Consider the following 18,715-nt stretch of genomic DNA (forward strand, 5'->3'; position numbering starts at 1 on the left):
TATTTTCAAAATTATGATCTTTATTAACCAATAATATTGAAGATGAAGATTCATTCAATTGAAAATCCATTAAAACGACATTTTTTGTGCAGAAAGTCATATAGTATTATATACTAATAGAAGTTCAGTTTATGTCTTAAATAGAAATATAGATCTTGACTTAAAAATTATGAAAAGTGATTTAAAAATATTAAATATTTTTTCAATCACATTTTTTAATATACATATATGACATAAATTGAAAACTTTATTTTCATTTTGAGGGTTATTACTATCACTTACAAAGTCTTTTTAATATATGTTTCAAAATTTTATATTTCAATATTAAATTTTATTAAAAATAATTAGTTAAATTTTAATAATTTAAAAATTTTAACAATGAATAATATTTAATAACATAAAATTATTTTAAATATTTAATAATTAAAATAAATAAATATTGATAAATTATATATCAATTGATGGATAAAAAAAGATAGGAAAAGAAGAAAATGATATAAATGATAAAGATGGATAAAAAGAGAAAGGGAAAAGAGATATAGAAAGAGAAATAGAAGCAATAAAGGTAAGAAAGAAGGAGAGAGAGAGAAAAAAAAAAAGAATATAAGAGAAAGGAGAAGAAGAAGAGATAAATGAGAGGGGTGAATAAAAAGAAGAAGAAAAAATGAGATGGAGAATAAAAGAAAATAGGGAATCAAGAATGGTTAGAGAGAAGGAGAGAGAAAAAATATGAGAGAAAAGTAAAAAATGTGAGAAAAAAGATTTAAGAGAGAGAAAAGAAAGAAATAGTATAAATAGAAAAGGGAAAAAAAAATCATGTGTAAAATCTAAAAACAAAATTGTGAGATTATTTTATTAATAAATTACATGTAAATTATACTAAAAAAAATCTCACTAAATTCAGTTTTTTAAATAATTCATTGAAATTTTTATATTTTTTTTAATATTAACAAACCCTTTTAAAGTAAAAAAAAAAGTACATTTTAATTGAACATCATTAAACTTTAATAGACTATTCAAAAAAAGCTTAATTGTCTTAATTAAATATCATTAGATTTTAACTAATTTTTTTTAAAATATATTATTTTAATTAAATATCATATAATTTTGGCTAAAAACCTATTTTGGTCCCTTATAATAATTGTTTGTTTCAATTTAGTCCCACTTTTATTTTTTGTCTCAATTTGGTCCCTAATATATTAATTGGTCCCTTATAGCTGGATGTCACTTGGATGCCAAATGTCATGAAAACACCTGAAATCAGAACGGCCCGTTCTGAAACCATAACGGGCTGTTCTAGGTGCACTATTGGTGTGTTAAATTTACATCTAAAACGGGTCGTTCCAGATGCAAAATTAACACATCACTAGTACATCAGAATGGGCCGTTCCAGAACTTCAGTTAACTTAAGACAATAGAATATTCTATATTAATTTTATTAAAAAATATAATAATTTTTGAAAAATATTTTTTTATGGTAAAAATTTTAAAATTACTTATTTTTATAAAATACAATTATTTTATAAATAGAGTGATAACTTTTTCTTTTTCTCTTTCTGTCTGAAGAAATATTTAAGTGTTACTTTATAATTTTTTTGCAACTTATTTAAAATTAGAGGAATAAAATGATAAAAATTAATAGGATAAACATAATAAAATTATTAATTTGTTTTCTTTTAGTGTCTTCTAAGTTTTTATACTCATTTAAAATAAAAATATTTTATATGTTAATTTGAATTAATTTAATGAAATATCATATGATTTTTAATTTTTTAAAATTTTTTATAAATTTGATCTATATATGAAAAGCTTTTTAATTTAATAATTAAATTTTTAAAAATTTGATATAGAACATTAATTATTAAGTATAATAAATCTATCAAGACTTACTCTTGAAGTAAGTAAATTTTTTCTTCATTAAAAATGAAGATAATTTTACCACAAAATAAAAAATAATTAAACAATAAAATAAAATATAAAAAATATTAATATATTTATTATATTAAATATAACAACATAATTAAAATATAATTAATAATATATATTTTATAAAAGTATTAATATTTTATATATATATAAAAAATAATGAAAAAAATTTTAGTGGGGTCAAGTGCCCCCACTATGATTAACTTAGATCCGTCTCTACATGTAGTTGTGTGGTAAAATGTTAGTCTTGTGTATCATCTTCCTTTACTTCAGGTTCTACCTCTTCAAGAACATGTTCTTGTTGTTGGGGTACATCGTTAATGACTTCAAGAAAAAATACCATGTCATTTCATCCTTTACTCCAGTTTGACTAACAATAAAATAAAATTTGCTATCATTGTCTTTAGTGATACACTATATTGTCCTTAATGATACACTATATAGCCCAACTGTTTAGCAATTGAAGTTATCAATTTTCATTGACAATATTATCAAATCCAGTGTTTGAAATGCTTTGTACCAAATCCACGTGGATGCCGATTTTTTTAAGACACCTGGAACCAAAACGGTCTGTTCTGAAACCAGAACGGCCCGTTCTGGTTGCACTCTTAGTGTGTTAATTTTGCACCTGGAACGGACCGTTCTGGATGCAAAATTAACACACCAAGAGTGCGCCCAGAACGGCCCGTTCTGGTTCCAGGTTTTTTCAAAAAAAATCAACATCTACGTGGCATCCACCTATGCATCTACGTGGCATCCATGTAGTCAACAGTTAACTCCGTTTAAATTATTTAGACGAAAGTCCTACATTGAAATCAATTAATTTATTAGGGACCAAATTGAGACCAAAATAAAAGTGAGACTAAATTGAAACAAATAATTATTATAAGGGATTAAAATAAGTTTTTAGCCTATAATTTTTTTGACTTAAAATATGTTCGAACTACCTCTAATTATGTCAAATTTTCATATTATTACCTATTAATTTTTTTTTAATTACCTAGCTAATTTTTTTTTAATTTATTATTTAGCATTAGTCTCATTCTATTATGTGATGACGTGACTGACGGACTGTCACGTTATCACTCAATAATATCTGCCATATCATTTAAATGTCCACCTTACTCTCCATGTCATTGGTCACGTCAGATTTTAAATTTTTTTTTAAATTTCATTGCCTTTCCAACCTCTTCTAGGTCGAACACTTCGGGAAATAGCCACACCGGAAGCTTCAAGGATCTCGGCATGACGGTTCTCGTCAGCCAGGTCAACCGTCTCCGGAAAATGAACCAGCTGGTGGTTGGGGTCGACTGCACCTCCACCGGCAACACCTCCGCGGGGATTCCTTCGATTATTTGACGAATTCGTTGAACAATTTAAGGTTGGAGGGGCAGAAGACAGTGGCGATTGAGATTTTGCAGCAATTTAATTGGGAGGTTCCGGATTGGGTGATAGTGTTGGGAGAATTTAGGGAATATCTTAGCATTTTACAAAGGGTTTAAGATGTGTAGGGATTTGGGGCTGGTGTAGGCGACGGAGGAGGAGCTGATGGATGCGATGGTGTAGGCGGATTCTACTGGCGACGACCGTAGAGGGTGAAGGAAGGAGGAGAACAAGTCTCTCACTGCCTACACGCAGACGCAACTGAACAAATCCAACCAAAACGACTCCTCTACTCACTCCTCACTCTCGTGGTTTCTGTAATTTTTTCCTTTGGGTTTTGTTTTCCTTAGTGCAAGATGACTCGTTCTAAAGCCAGCTCCAAGAAACAACGTGCCGTTGATTTTAAGGTTTCGCATATGGCCCTGATACTAAATTAATAAAAAAAAATTAATAGATAAAAATCTCAAAACTGACTTAATTAAAAGTAGTTTAAACATATTTAAATCAATTTTTTTATATTAAAGTTTTAATTAAATATTACAAAAAAATTATAATAAAAATATCTTTTAAAATCTATTAAAATTTCTAATCCAATATATTCCAATCTTTTGTAATTAAGGAAAAACAATAAAGTTTATAGAAAGAAACACGTACCAAGAATATGATACAAGTAGATTAGTACTTTTTTTGTGTAGCATGAATTTCGAAGATGTTATTTTGAACACATTTTAGTTATTAAATTTGTTGGGCCTTGAAATTAGCCAACTTTATTAATTCAATCAATTAAATCATTTAATTTATTAACAATATTCTGATTACAATTGTTCATATTAAATAGCAATTAAAGTGTATGTAATAATCTTAATTTGTACATGTTTCATTGTAATGAATTAACTATTTAATTTAAATTAATTAAATTATTTGGGCTAATTATTTTTTATTGTTTATTTATTTATTTATTTATTTGCAACAATGATCTTCTCACAAATTATTAATAGGTTATTTATTTTTTATAAATATTTTCAATATTAAAAAGTAAAAATTAATATATAATTTTTTGTTGATAAATTTTGACATATTTTATGCTAATTAAACATTTTTATTTTTAATCACTCGATTATTTTATTTAAGTTAATTTAGCAATAATTATTTACTGTTTGTTAATAAAGTTATTACAATTATTTAGTAATAAATAGTAAAAAAGAACTATTACTATTTTATGTAAACAATAAATAATTATTGCAAATTAATTTTATAATAATTTATGTAAATAGTTGATGAAAAAAGTAATCAATTAACTTGAATGATTTAATTGAACAATTTATAAAATTAATTAATTAATTTCAATAACAATTTCAAAATTAATGTAATTATATATTTTTTATTATTTATTGTGAAAAATTGTTAAAGAAATTAATAAGTTTATAATTTCAATATATAATTAAATAAAAATAAAACAAGTAAATAAATTAAATAAATAATTTAGAAATCGTATGATTAACCTATATTAACAATTTCAATTGAATATAAATTTTAATAATTATAATGAACCGTGTCTAAACCCTAAATTCTAAACTCTAAACTTTATCTATATACTTTAGGACTATAATATAAGGACTAGAATGTGTTCCTATGGGCAAACCACTCCTTAATTATTAAAAATATATATATAAATATAAAAAAAAAGCTAATAGAAAGAAAGAAAATGTAATTGGTGGGAAAGAAAAGCAGATGGATAATATTTGAATGGTATTAATAATAATATTGATGACAGGCAGGGAAAAAGAGGATAAGGACGTGTATAAATAAATAGTAAGTTATAGAATATCATCATGTCCTTGTTCTTTGGAAAGCCTTATAATAAGCTTCAGTGCTGTATTCTGCCGATCTCTAATTAAGTGCCATCTCTCAGCCTAAGCCCTTCAGCTTTCACTTTTGCCGCTTGCATCTTCCTTCCTGTTTTTTCTTCCTTATCCATCACTATACATATTTCAAAATTACGAAGTCAAGAAATTAATGTTTATAAATCATTGCATTAATATTTTGTTATTCCTTAGGGAAACAAATAAAATGAATGAACTTACTGGCTGATTCGTTTATGCACCATAAAGCACAAGCGTTCTTGCATAATTTCATGGGTATGGTACAACTATCAGCGAGGCAATCAGCTATGCACTTCTTTTTGGCTTCGGATGCTTCGGCATCAGCACTACTAGCCACTATAAAGCACACCACCAACAACAATGCAACGTATTTGTTTCCCATTCTTTTCTTTTGCCCTTGTTCGTGGCTTAATTTTCCTCTTTCCCTGTCGTGCTTACTTCTCCAACATACTTGCTATATATAGCTGCATGGAATGCTTCATCAACCACAAACAGGGCCATGTTTTGTTGCTAAAATTCGGCCTTCTTGTTAGTTATACTGTCCAAGACTTTTGAAAATTTATAAAGGTTAACTAGACTATTAAAAACTGTAATTACTCTTAGAAACAGTCACGTCATTCATTCAAATTAAATTAAACTTAGATTTCTAAAACAATCATAACACATAACATAATATCTCATTAAAAGTGGTTGTTAGTCGCACCAATAACGTCATAGAAAATATAATAAAAATTAAAAAGAAGGTGAATGGTATTTTATTGGTATTATTATTATTATTATGATAGTTAAGAGGACAAGCAGGGGACAAGAGGATAAGCTCCGTTTCCGTCCATCTCAATTCAATTTATGCTATAAGCTATGAATCTTCCTTGATATGCCAGGATCGCCACCTTCAACATAGAGAGAATTTTCAAAATCACCAAGTCAAGAAACAATAATAAATGTATATAAAGTTTATATAATTAAGCAGAAAAGTTAATAATAAATGTGAAAATATAATTAAAACAATCATGTGAATAGAGTGTTTTATGTTACTACTTTAATAAAAGAGAATAAGATGGGAAGTTACCCGTTCCTGGTAATGGTAATGGGCTAATACAGCGGAGCTGACAAAGGAAATTGCAGAGGTAGCCGCGTGGCCTGCAACTATTATTGTAGCAAAAATCCAAGCAAATCCTTTTGGCTTCTTTGAAGGTTAAGGCATCAGCACTTCCAGCGACTATAAGGCACACCAACAACAACATAACAACGTTTTTGTTTCCCATTTCCTTATTAATTTGTTTTCTTCTCCGGTTGGTCTTGGAAGACATGTATATATGGATGCCCAAATAGTTCATGATGAACCACAAACCGTCTCATGCTTCGTTTCTGAAACGACGGTTTCTTGTTAGTTATAGTATTGTAATTTTAACAAAACAACATGAAAATTAATTAATTCATTAATTACATTATTATAAAAGAAGATCTTATCAACACCACATGTAGCTTATTTCATCCAAATGTAGCTTAAATTATTTTATTTTTCTAATTCATAAAATATATAATTATAAAAACACTATTACATATTTAACCGCTACTAACATGTGAAAAAATGTTGCTGGTTTATTTGAGTTATATATATATATATATATATATATATATATATATATATATATATATATATATATATATATATTTTGCAACATTTTTAACAATAGATGTTACTAATTTTTTGAGTTACATTTTTCTCGTAACATTTTTAGTGCTTAATATTATTCCCTCCAATCTCAATAAGGAAAAAAAATTTAATCCGTACTAACTTAAATTTTTTTTGTTAACATCATTTAATTTTATTATTTTCATTTAAAAATTAACTAATTTTTTAAATAACTTTTCATTAAAATACATCTCAATTAAATGATGTAAACCCACCCTAGGCCGTCACATCAATAACCAACCAAAATAAAATAATATAAAATAAATAAAATAGAACAAAAGCCAGCTACGCTAGAGTGTAAATATACAATAACATATAAATTGTTTCCAAAATATATAATATAATCTTCTATAGCAGAGTCATCATCCTCAGTAAAGTTATACAGTAATCCAAAAAGATAATATAATTACAATGTCATGAAAACATCATCATGAAATATAAGTTAGACACCCTAGGTGCTGGTCAAGCTCTAAACCTAGCCACTTCTCAAAGCAGCTATCCAAAAGACTCCTTGCTATCCCAAGGCCTCACACCTGATCTGCTCCCCCACATAGTGAGATCATCACAGTCCAAACCACATGGAAACATAAGGGTTAGCACATATAAAACCAACCATAATATATCATAATAAAATATCATTAAACAGATATTTATCCACATTATTTATCCATGCCAAAAAGTCATTTCCATTCTAAATTTAAACCAATATATTGTATACACATCCATGTCAATGCATACATATTTTATGATAATAAGAAAATCCATAACCAACGTATACAATCCATACCCTATGTATACATATTCCACATCCAAAACAAAGTCACACAACTGTATAATCCATGATGTAACCAACACATCCAAACCAAATGTTGGCCTCGACACCATCCAGACCAAGTGTCAAATACGGTGAAACAGGTGATCAACCCATGTCCCACTCCGAACCTCTCATGGAAAATATACAGTTGGATTGCGTCGTCACGTAACCCTGGTGATCATGGCCACTTCATCCATCGGTATGACTCGGCCTTGCCCCCATACCGGTAGCAAATAGAATACTTAAAGGAGTACTTCAGAATCCACCTAACATCTGAAGTGGTTTATTATATAACCTTTGGAAAAGTTCCACATTGGAATCCTCACCATGGGATTCCCAAATTCCATATTTTTCCAAAGATTATATCCTGATCTCACCAAGAGATCTAATCCATACCATAACCTTACTCCTTTAAGTCCTATTTACTTTTCCAAACCACATACACATAGCATATTCCATAATTAAACATAACCATAACCATGCCAATTTGTCAATATAATAATAATATAAATAATTAAATATCCAAAACAACCATCAATTGATCCAAATTATACTATATGAAATGAAAATCTCCACATAAAATAGCATATTAAAATTATACTATTCCTATCATGCTCATATATACTAGATTAATTTTATAAGCACTACCCTTACTTGTATAAACCTGAACTGAAACTCGGGCAGAACCTCCTCCTCTCTCTTGCTTAAACAAGAACCGAAACTCGGGCAGAACCTCCACCTCTCTCCTTAAACAAGGACCGAAACTCGGACAGAATCTCCTCTTCTCCCTCCTCTTTTCTCTCCCCTGGCAGAACCTCCTCTACTAGATTCCTCTTTCTCTCTCCTCTTTTCTTTTCTTTTCTTTCTCTCTCTCTCTCTTCTCTTTCTCTCTCTCTAAGATTTTCACTTCCCTCAGTATATTTTTTTTTCACCCTCCCCTGCCCCTATTTATAGGCATTCTGGGGCACCCGGAACGGCCGTACTGAATTCGGAACGGCCCGTTCCGAATCCTTTAAATGTACGCAATTTTTTGAACTGGAACGGCCGTTCTAAAATCGGAACGGCCCGTTCCCAAAAAGCAGAACGGCCCGTTCCAGAATCGGAACGGCCCGTTCCGAGACTCATCCAGAACGGCCCGTTCTCCCTCCGGAACGGCCCGTTCTCCCTCCAGAACGGCTCGTTCCAAAACCAGAACGGGCTGTTCTCCTTTTGGAACGGCCCGTTCTGGGCCCGTTCTCACTAAAAAATATTAGTATAATTTTTAAGCTTGGAACGGCCCGTTTTGCTTTTGGAACGGCCCGTTCCAAGTTACCAAAACACCCCTTAAATTTTTTGAAAATTGCGAAAATGCCATCAGTAATAAAATTACAAGAATACCCCTATACCTTTATAAAATTTACGAAAATGCCATTGATAATTAATAATAAAAAAAATGGGTATTACAAATGAAGAATATTTTAAAAATGACATCATTATATAGAGTAAAATTAGTTAAAATTTATAATCTCAATGAAATAAAGGTATTTTTAATGATAGCATTATTAAATAGAATGAAATAGTTGAAATTTATTTATATTTGAGACTAACATACATATTATTTAACTTTTATTTGAGATCTGAGAGGGTACTATTTTATGAGTTACATTTTTTTTTTGTAACATTTGTAACTAACAATAGATGTTACTAATTTACTTTAGTCATGTTTTTTTTTTTTTTTGTAACATTTCAAATAATAAATGTTAATTGCAAATGGAATTTTGAAATTATGTTACCAATTTTAAGAAATAAAAAATGGTGTGAAAAAACAAATAAAAAACTAGTGGCTAATTTCAAACTAATTATTAGTTATTTATATACATTATATATAATTTCTAAGTAACTAAAAATGTTTTATTTTATGATAAACTACGGATTCGTGTATTTATTACAATACAATTTATTTTCCCTCATCTCTCAAACTATATCTGAGTGGAAAAAAAATGTGAGATGTGAGTCAGTTTTTTTTTTTTTTTCCTTCTGGAGACATAAGAGGCGTGAGGGAAATAAAAATCAGAGTGAGACCTCGAGGCCCAAATATACCATAAAATTGAAATGGTTAGAAAGATCACGGGGTCAGTTTATTTTGAATTAAATAATATTCTTATAAAAGTGATTATTTTAAGAGTAGATAAAAAAATTAAAATAAAAAACTGTTTTTATAGACAAACATATTAAAAAGAATTAGTTATTTTATTACAAAATGTTTTTTGTAAGAAATAATCTTAAACAAAAATGCCCAATATTAGATGAGGTTGAATATTTATGCTATATATTATATATTTTATTTTATTTTATTCCTATTAGATTAATAGGATGCTGACGTAGATACTTTTTTAAATGAATTTTAAAAATATAAAATAAAAGAAAAGATAATGGGTAGAAACTTATATAAAAGTAAATAAATAAAGCGTGTTACCTCCCATTAGATATTTTGAATTTCTTTTTTCCAGATATTATCAATTTTGTATAAAAAAAATCATATTTTTGTTATCTAAAAATATTATAGATTATTTGTTGTGCCCACTAATTTATTTATTTTTTGGATTTGCCACTATATAACAAATTAAATACAAATAAGTGGTTAATACGGTACTAATAAAATAACAAGAACTTCAATCTCCAACTTTTTTTCATATATACATAATTACATATACATTACAATACAAAAGCTTTTTGAATCGATAAATACTCCCCAAGTAAAGGGTCTGAAACAATCTAAAATGTAACACAATAGCCACACGGCAAAGAATATATAGAAACATATATATAAAGTAGGTGTTGATAAGATATGCGAAGGGCAAACAGAGAAGCTAGCTAGTAGTATTTGAGAAGAGCAAATCCGAAAGCAATGAAGAGAAAAGAAGGTGGGAGAGAGTAAGATGTGATGGCAGATGATGGGGTGAGATTAGTGCGGCCACTCCCCGTTGATACAGAAGGGTTGCCAGAATCCGCCGATGGAGACGGTGGACTCAAAAGTGGAGTTGTTGTGTCAGATTGTGGTGCCACAGAAGGTGAAGTCGGTGAGGGGAAAACAGTTGAAGCTGTTCAAAGATAAATTAGAGTCTCATATTAGTTCTTGCCACTCAATTGTCACTAACTATATAATTAATATATAATATGCATGCTGTACTGAAATGAAATAATAAACCTTGAGGACTAGGGGTTGGTGTAAATCCAGATGGAGCTGATCCAGGAGAAGGAGATGGCCCAAGAGACACTGGTCCTGTATTATTCGCATGTTTAATAAAATCATTCAAAAGCTTAGTTACAGCGGAAAAATATTTACGTACACAACACATATTGAAATTGAAATGGAAGTTTGTCATTACCAGGAGCAGGAAGTGGGGAACCCGAGGCTGCAAAATATAAGTAAAACAATTAGACTCATTGATAAAAAAATTATGATGAATTGTGCTTTATTTTTCTACGATTCTAATGTTTTTTCTATTTACCTTTGCATTGAAGCGGGACACCGGGCATGTTGCAGGCACGAGGGAGAGAGATGGCTAAGGTTCTGTTGACGGGGATTCTGAAGGGAACGCTGCCAGTCACAATGAGACACAAACAATCCATGCCACCGCTTGTGAGGGACTTAAGGGCACTGCAGCACTCCGTTGTTGGTGAGGAACCATTGCCACTGCTATTTGTGAGAAAATTCACACAAGGTGTGAACGAAGTGCTTAGCATTGAGGCGTTACATGGCGTGTTGATTTGAGCGTACGATGGTGATGCTGCACCCATCACCATAGCCATGACTAGCACTAGAGCTATGCGGCATAGAGACCCAAAACTTGCCATCACTAGGAATTTTTGGATGTACAAAGAAAATTGTGTTTGTAAGTTTAGAATTTTGATGGTTGGGTTGGAGCAGGGTGAGGGAATTTATAGATGGGAGGCATGAAGAAGAGAAGTGAAGATTGGGAAGGTCAAAGTTGTTTTAGAAGCTCAACTACCATAACCTATCAATGCGAAATGAAAGAGTTTGAAGTAGGTAGCTAGGATTGGCGTTTTTATGACCTCTGGGGAACCCACTTTGGCTAAGCGTTTTAAACTCACCAAGTGGCATCCTAAACTTCCTACCCTGATTTGGAGTCACAATCTTATGTTGTGTGCTTTCTTAAATTATTATAGCTACCCTAGCGTATAATGTTTGCCTGTTTGATCATCTGCCAACTCATATAATGCTTTATTAGTTCAGCTGCTTAGGTTGTTGATAACTGAATATTACACCATCTTGGACTTCTTTCTTTATCTTTGCTTCTTTTATGTTTTAATTGCCCTTTCATTGTATTTTAATTTTAGCAGCACCAATATAATATATCAACCCCTCTACCACAGGACATAGGTCACATTCTTCTAATACAACTAGTAAACCTATTTCATCATAGATTGTTTGATACGGGTGAGTAGAGAATCTCGGCAAAAATATGTTCGATCTTAATTTGTTTCTAAATTTTGATCGGAATGGTTTTATATCTCAACTCATTTCTAGATTTGAATAAACTCTATAATTTACGGGTTAAATTAAGATCAAGTTTATTTAAGACAAAATTGAGTGTTTATCAATATATCTGAGACTTAAAATAATTTCTATCTTATCATTATGTATAATAATAAGTAAATAAAATAATAATCACTTATATTAATCCTTTAAAAAAATTGGTTTTGACATTAATATGAAAAATATAAACAAAAGATGATAATAAGCTATAGTTTTTCACTAAAACGCAAAAAATAAAATGCAATGCAAAGCAAAGTAATAATATATTACTTTTCGCTCATTTTAGCTAATTGTAATTTAATTTACTTATTTTTATTATTTTACAAGCAATGATTTTGTTTTTAAAAGCAAAAATAACATATTGAAAATAAATTATGAGTGTCGAAGTAAATGATAATTTTTTAAAATACAATGCTAAAAGTAAATTAGTTAATTGAAATGTAAGAATGTTAAAATTTATAAAAAATAAAAATAAAAAAAAACTATTGAAAATAATATAGAATTAAAATAAATTTTAGAAATAAATTATATCTATTACCTTATTTATATAAATAATAAAAAATATTGTTTAATTAAATTAGGCACTTAAAAGTAATCTAGTCATCATAATTCAAATTTTTTTATTACATTAATTATTTTAATCAATATTCTTTATTTTATTGAACATATCAACACTAAATTAACTAGAGTTAATAAAACAAAACTAAAAAAAGTTAAGAAACTAAAAGTAATAAAAAAAGAATTTGCAAAGACTAAAAGTAAGGATCTAAAAATTAAAAAAAAATTATAAAGACTAAAAATCATACAGGACGATATTTATATGGACTTAAAAATATATTTTTAAGTTGTTGTTTTTTTTTTTAATCTAATCTTTCCGTATGATCTTGCATCTGTTTGGTCCGTTTAGTTTTTGTGTTTGTTTCCAGTCTTGGGCCCTTTATTTTCATATTCTGTTGACGGTTCATGATATATTCACCCCTATTTTTTGTGTTTGTTTCTAATCTTGGGCCCTTTATTTCTAAAATATATTTAAGTTTTATTTTTTAGTTTTTAAGAACATTTCAGGAATTCTCTTAGGAAAAAGGCATAGAAAGTCTATTTATTAAAAATAGGAGGTGTATTTATAAAAGATAAGAGATGTATATATCATGGCCTATGTTAAAATCCAACTAAAAATTAGCTAAGCCCAAGCCTGGCTGCTATCCAATGATCGAACGCGTCAAATGGCCTTAGATCCAAACCTGCCTTTTGGGAAGAAAGTGAAAACAACACTAAAAGCAAAAAATCCAAAAAAGAAAAAGAAAAATTGGATAAGCAAAAATATATTTAAACAAAAAAGGAAAATATATCAAATAGTAGTATTATAGTTCATGTAATTTATTAAACTCTTCATTGTAAGTTACATTTATTTATTTTATTTTTTAAAACATGTTTAATTAAGTAATTTTATAGTGTCTAAATTAAATGACTAAAATTGTGTCATACTATAAAGGAAAAAGTTTATTAAATAAATACTACATGAATATTTCTTTTCGGTTATAGTTTACTTTTCCATTTAATAAAATTTTGAAATTTATTTTATATAGTATTTTTTAAAAAATATATAACAATTTTGTGTCGTACTACATAAAATATTTCTCTTTTTTTTTTACTTATATAAAAACTTTCTATCTATGTGTATAGATATTACATAAAAAGAATTGAATGTCTTATTAATATTTTTTTCCCTCAAGTTTAATATTTATATATAAAGATTACATTAAATGTCTCACTAAAAAATAAACATTACTTTAAAAGTTCTCTATTAAGATATTTAACGCAGATACGTATTTAAATTCAAATCCTATCAATTATAAAAGTAGCAAATGATTAAAAGTAGCTCTATTTTTTTAGAGAATGTTTAAAAGTAGCTATTAATCATGTCAAGAATGATCACGAGGAAGAAAAAAAAACACATTTAAAAATTTATTCATATTAAAATAATTTAAAACTGAACACTTGTTCATCATCTTTTAAAAGAAAGGGCATATGCTTTAAATAAAAAGGGGTGGAAAAAAAAAACACATCTCTTAAAAATGAAAAACGTACTTTACTTTTTATTATTTAACGATAAGAATTGCATTTAAAATATACATCACACGTGGTTGAAATTAATTTAGTCACGTCATTTTTTTAATTACACATTTTGAATTTCTTTATAATATTAAATTTATAATATTTAACTTGAATATTCTTAAATATGAATTATTATATCTTCTACTTAATATTAAATTATAATTAACGAATTGACAAAAAAAATATAATTAACGTTAATAGATGAATAAAAAAACCAAAATTACAAATTTAATATTATAGAAAAATCCAAAGTGTAATTTAAATTTTTTTAATATTTTTTCTATATACGTCATAACATGGTGATTTTGATACAACTTATAAGAGACGCTTAAACATGGTAATTGAAAGAGAATGTATTTGGTATGGCCATTTGGTTGAAATGGTTAGTTACGTAACGCTGTTATCATCCCACAAATTTCTTCTGTTGATATTAATTTGGGATTCCCAAAGAGAAACGATAAGAACAAAATTGAATAGACGAAGAAGCGTAAGAAAGACGTAGTTGGTTTTATTCAAAGTCCCGTGGTTGTATCTTGAAACATAACAATTTCGTCAACAAAATTTCCTCATGCTCACGTTAATTATAACGTATAACGGACTCATATTGGAACGTTGTATACAAGGTAAAAGTGATTTGAATGAGAATCTAAAATTCAATGGCACTTAATAGCGAATGGAGGGTTCTTAGTTCTTCCACCTAACCTCTCGTGTATTGTATAAAAGGGCGTCCTAGTCGTACCCGAAGACAGCAGAAATTAAGTATCAGTGGCAGAAGGGAAAATGGAGATGGGTGTGGTTCTGGTGGTAATGAGCATGGTGTGCGCAGTTGGTGTGGCACAAACACAATCAAGTTGCACAAGTGTGTTATTGAACCTATCACCGTGCCTGGACTACATCTCCGGGAACTCCTCCACCCCATCTTCATCATGCTGCACACAGCTTGCCACTGTGGTGAGGTCCCAACCCCAGTGGCAGTGCCTGTGTCAGGTTCTTAACGGAGGAGGATCTTCACTCGGACTCAACATCAATCAAACCCAAGCTCTCGCTTTGCCTTCTGCTTGCAACATCCAAACCCCACCCATCTCTCTCTGTAATGGTAAGTACTAAGTGGTAACTAAGATACCAATGAAGTCCCACATGCCCACATTCATTATATTTAATTAAATCTAATTAATTTGCATCATGTGTTTGTTTCAGGTGCTTCGCCAGCGGAATCTCCTAATTGGAATCCCTCAGGTAAAACACAACGAGTTTAGGAAATCGTATTTAATTACTTATGGTCCACCGTTAACTATTCAATTGCAGGAAACGTGCCAACCACAGATAATGCCTCCTCCTCCTCCACTCTCAACCTATCCATTCCTCTGCTGTTATTGCTTCTTGCAGTTGCACCAACATATGCTTCAACCTTCGGAACACTCCTTCTTTAATCCCTCTACGATCCTCTCTTTGCCTTATTACTTATTACCACTTCAACACATTCATTTGTTTTCTTTACCTGTATTTCGTTACATTATTTTTTATTGCATTTACAGCCACATATTCTTTTCTCGCCTTCACCAATAAATATATATATATATATATATATATATATAATAAATAAGTTGTACACAGTCTTATGTTCCATCCTTTTGATTTAAGCAGGAGCTTACGATCTTGCCTTATTTTACTCGCCTGTTCCTTGATTGGTGCTTTGACTTCTACACTGGTCTTATTTATCTTTGCTGTGTTTAAGCCTATTGCGATAGTTTGTTGGGGAAATATCGATTTCAATTCTTCATAATTCATAGCACTCCCAGTTGACATGTATAACTATGCCTTTGTCACATAAAACAACCTTATAAATTGGTAGCCACGATTACGATGTTATATTTTGAATAGATATGAAGTGGTATGCTTCATTAATTGGTCATTGCCTAAGCGAAAGTGTGTGTTTAAAATATGTAAGTATCCATATATTGTTGATTACATTATTGGTTTTCTGCTTCAGATTATTTATTGAATTGGGCCTCAATTTGGGCTGCTAGTATTCACGTTACCACTCTATGGTATTGGTGGTCTTTTTTGTTCTTGGTGCTTTTTATTTGGCAAACATGCTGCTTCAGGCTCAATTGTATGTGAAAAACTGAACCACCATCATACATATAAAAATAATCTTATAAATGAAAAAAGCAGCAATGTAAACAAAGGATAAAACAATATATATAAATATAAAGATGGATCTATTTATTTCAGAAATAAATTTATATAATTTTATTTCATTTAATATTTTATTTTGTATTAAGTTTTAACGTTTAAATCATTAATTTCAAATTTTTTAATGCATAGATTAAGTTTGTAAAAAATTTTAAAATTAAAACTGTTTGATATTTTGTTTCAACTGTGTCTCAGAAAATGATACCGCCAACATGGCATTCTTTCCTTCTTCTTTCTTTCTTTTTTTCTATTAATTGAATTACTAATTGGTCCTACTTGATTTGCTTTTGTCTTTCAACTTCTTTATCCTATCGTTTTCCAGTTCAATTTATGAATGGACCCAAGCAGTTAAATATGGTGCAAATTATTTTTTTGTATGGCCCACGTCTACATGGGTTTTCAGAGCTACATACAAGTGAGCTTCGATTATAATTTAAATATCGAAAACAACAATTTCTTCAATTAACAGAGAAAGAAATAGTGAAATTTAAAATATAACAAATGATGTAATCAAAAATTAAACAAACATAAAATCTGATATTTTATAAATTATTACGTACTCTTCAAATATTTGGTCGAAATCAAGCTTTTGTTATGGCATGCAACCTTTCCTTCTTTTATTTTTATTTTTTCCAGCAACCATCCCTCTCAAATTTGATGTTTTAAGCATCTCACGGCTATATGATTTGAACTTTATTTTAGATATTGTTTGCCAAAATATTAGAAGTTGGATTTTAATTCCGTGTCTTAAACTCTACCTAACATTTAAATTCTAAGTTAATTAATTTTATTAATAAATAAATCAAAATGCGCGTATGTATATATATAAGTTCACCAAAATATATATATATATATATATATAAAGTGATTCTTTATTTTAGACCATTTTAATTCTTTAAAAAAAACAGTATAATAATTATTAACAAAGGTTAAAAAAAAGCTTTTTAGTATATTAATTTTTTTTCTTTGGATCTCTTAATAACTACCCACTATCGCTATTAATGTATGTGTGTTAAATAAAGTACGAAATACCTTTTATCCATTAGTAATTTAATAATAATGATTTATAAATATTCTTATTATATATAATTAAATAAACCAATAATTTAATAGATATAAATATAAAAAAGGAGATATTAAAAGAATGTTAATTAAAAACACATAATATAAATATTTAACATCTAATTTACATATTTTAGTCATCAAAAGTTATATTTATACCATATATTTCTGACTATTTTTTCTTCTAATATATAATATATAATATACATAGTATATTATTGATATATAGATAATATTGTTGATATTAATAGTATAAATTACGAATAATTTTATTAAAACTAATAACATTTATAGTAAAAAAAATGTATTTAGTAATAATTTATATATATATATATAGATTATTAATTTTTATTTAAGGTTTATATTTTAACTTCCATTCTATGTATTGAAAAAACATATATTATCCCGGTTATTAACTGTTTATGCGAGAGTTAAAGGTTTAAATTTCATTGATATCTCAGCAATTGTGTCGGTTGTCATGATTATGTCAATGTTTTCATTTGTGTCACTTAATCTGTCAATGCCAGTTCGACAAAAAAATATTAATTTTCTTATGAAAAATTAATAGATAATCAAAATTACATATATCGTAATATTTGAGAATCTAAATACACTGTTGAAATTTTAAGGATTGAAACAGCCCAATTACATTATATGAAAAAAATCATTCGAGTCAAATAAATAAAACAGTATCAATCAGTTCACATATTATCCAATTTGTAATCATGGATCAAAAGGTTCAAAGCTCAGAAGCCTGTGAAATGTTAGACCCATGATAATCATTTCAACTCATGAAGAAAAACTTGCACATATCTAAGAATGAAAATGATGCATCTAATCTCAATTTGGATTCCAACTAAGTCTCGCACTATAGATAGAAGGAAGGGTGCAATCCACATCGGTTCTTTCCGAGTATTGCTAAAGAAGGCATGTTTTTGTATTAAGCCACGCATAATCATATATTCACATGATTTTTTTAATATATAAATTCAAGTAGGGGTTTTTGCAGCACAATTTAATTTAAATTTTGTCTTAAGAGTTATTTGGACTAAACAAACAAATTAAGCGTATTTTTGGTTTAGTATAAATGAATTATAAAT

General features: G+C 28.7%; 2 protein-coding genes and 1 long non-coding RNA gene across 5 annotated transcripts; 1 reads left to right on the top strand and 2 right to left on the bottom strand.

The window, feature by feature from the left end:
* Positions 1 to 5,041: 5,041 nt before the first annotated feature.
* Positions 5,042 to 5,867, bottom strand: LOC145949619 (uncharacterized). The gene is made up of 2 exons (XR_014428007.1): positions 5,394 to 5,867; positions 5,042 to 5,289 (listed from the first exon to the last, which is right to left on the bottom strand). It is a non-coding gene; the product is annotated as an uncharacterized LOC145949619 (long non-coding RNA).
* Positions 5,868 to 10,342: 4,475 nt separating this feature from the next.
* Positions 10,343 to 11,652, bottom strand: LOC109818818 (non-specific lipid transfer protein GPI-anchored 20). The gene is made up of 4 exons (XM_020384347.3): positions 11,194 to 11,652; positions 11,071 to 11,097; positions 10,890 to 10,964; positions 10,343 to 10,782 (listed from the first exon to the last, which is right to left on the bottom strand). The coding sequence occupies exons 1-4, from the start codon at positions 11,537 to 11,539 to the stop codon at positions 10,556 to 10,558; spliced, it is 675 nt and encodes a 224-aa protein (XP_020239936.1). The 5' UTR covers positions 11,540 to 11,652; the 3' UTR covers positions 10,343 to 10,555.
* A 3,279-nt stretch (positions 11,653 to 14,931) lies between these two features.
* LOC109818827 (non-specific lipid transfer protein GPI-anchored 5) lies at positions 14,932 to 16,346 on the top strand. Of its 3 annotated transcripts, none has more exons than XM_083060134.1 (3): positions 14,932 to 15,453; positions 15,555 to 15,593; positions 16,002 to 16,346. In XM_083060134.1, the coding sequence occupies exons 1-3, from the start codon at positions 15,138 to 15,140 to the stop codon at positions 16,040 to 16,042; spliced, it is 396 nt and encodes a 131-aa protein (XP_082916260.1). In that variant the 5' UTR covers positions 14,932 to 15,137; the 3' UTR covers positions 16,043 to 16,346. The 3 variants fall into 3 exon arrangements, with proteins under 3 accessions (XP_082916260.1, XP_020239951.1, XP_020239946.1); XM_020384362.3 differs by lacking the exon at positions 16,002 to 16,346 and adding an exon at positions 15,681 to 15,983 and having other exon boundaries at positions 14,937 to 15,453; XM_020384357.3 differs by lacking the exon at positions 16,002 to 16,346 and adding an exon at positions 15,663 to 15,983 and having other exon boundaries at positions 14,962 to 15,453.
* Positions 16,347 to 18,715: the final 2,369 nt, after the last annotated feature.

Source organism: Cajanus cajan, chromosome 7 (assembly GCF_000230855.2).
Source record: "Cajanus cajan strain Asha chromosome 7, NIPB_CcT2T_4, whole genome shotgun sequence".
NCBI lineage: Eukaryota > Viridiplantae > Streptophyta > Magnoliopsida > Fabales > Fabaceae > Cajanus > Cajanus cajan.

What these genes read in the sequence shown, in the direction of transcription:
- LOC109818818 (XM_020384347.3), bottom strand. Translation starts at nt 11,539, where the DNA reads ATGGCAAGTTTTGGGTCTCTATGCCGCATAGCTCTAGTGCTAGTCATG. An exon ending in TTCCCCACTTCCTGCTCCTG is followed by an intron (nt 10,965 to 11,070) that starts GTAATGACAAAC and finishes CGAATAATACAG; the next exon opens with GACCAGTGTCTCTTGGGCCA. An exon ending in ACCAACCCCTAGTCCTCAAG is followed by an intron (nt 10,783 to 10,889) that starts GTTTATTATTTC and finishes ATCTTTGAACAG; the next exon opens with CTTCAACTGTTTTCCCCTCA.
- LOC109818827 (XM_020384357.3), top strand. Translation starts at nt 15,138, where the DNA reads ATGGAGATGGGTGTGGTTCTGGTGGTAATGAGCATGGTGTGCGCAGTT. An exon ending in ACCCATCTCTCTCTGTAATG is followed by an intron (nt 15,454 to 15,554) that starts GTAAGTACTAAG and finishes TGTTTGTTTCAG; the next exon opens with GTGCTTCGCCAGCGGAATCT. An exon ending in TCCTAATTGGAATCCCTCAG is followed by an intron (nt 15,594 to 15,662) that starts GTAAAACACAAC and finishes ATTCAATTGCAG; the next exon opens with GAAACGTGCCAACCACAGAT.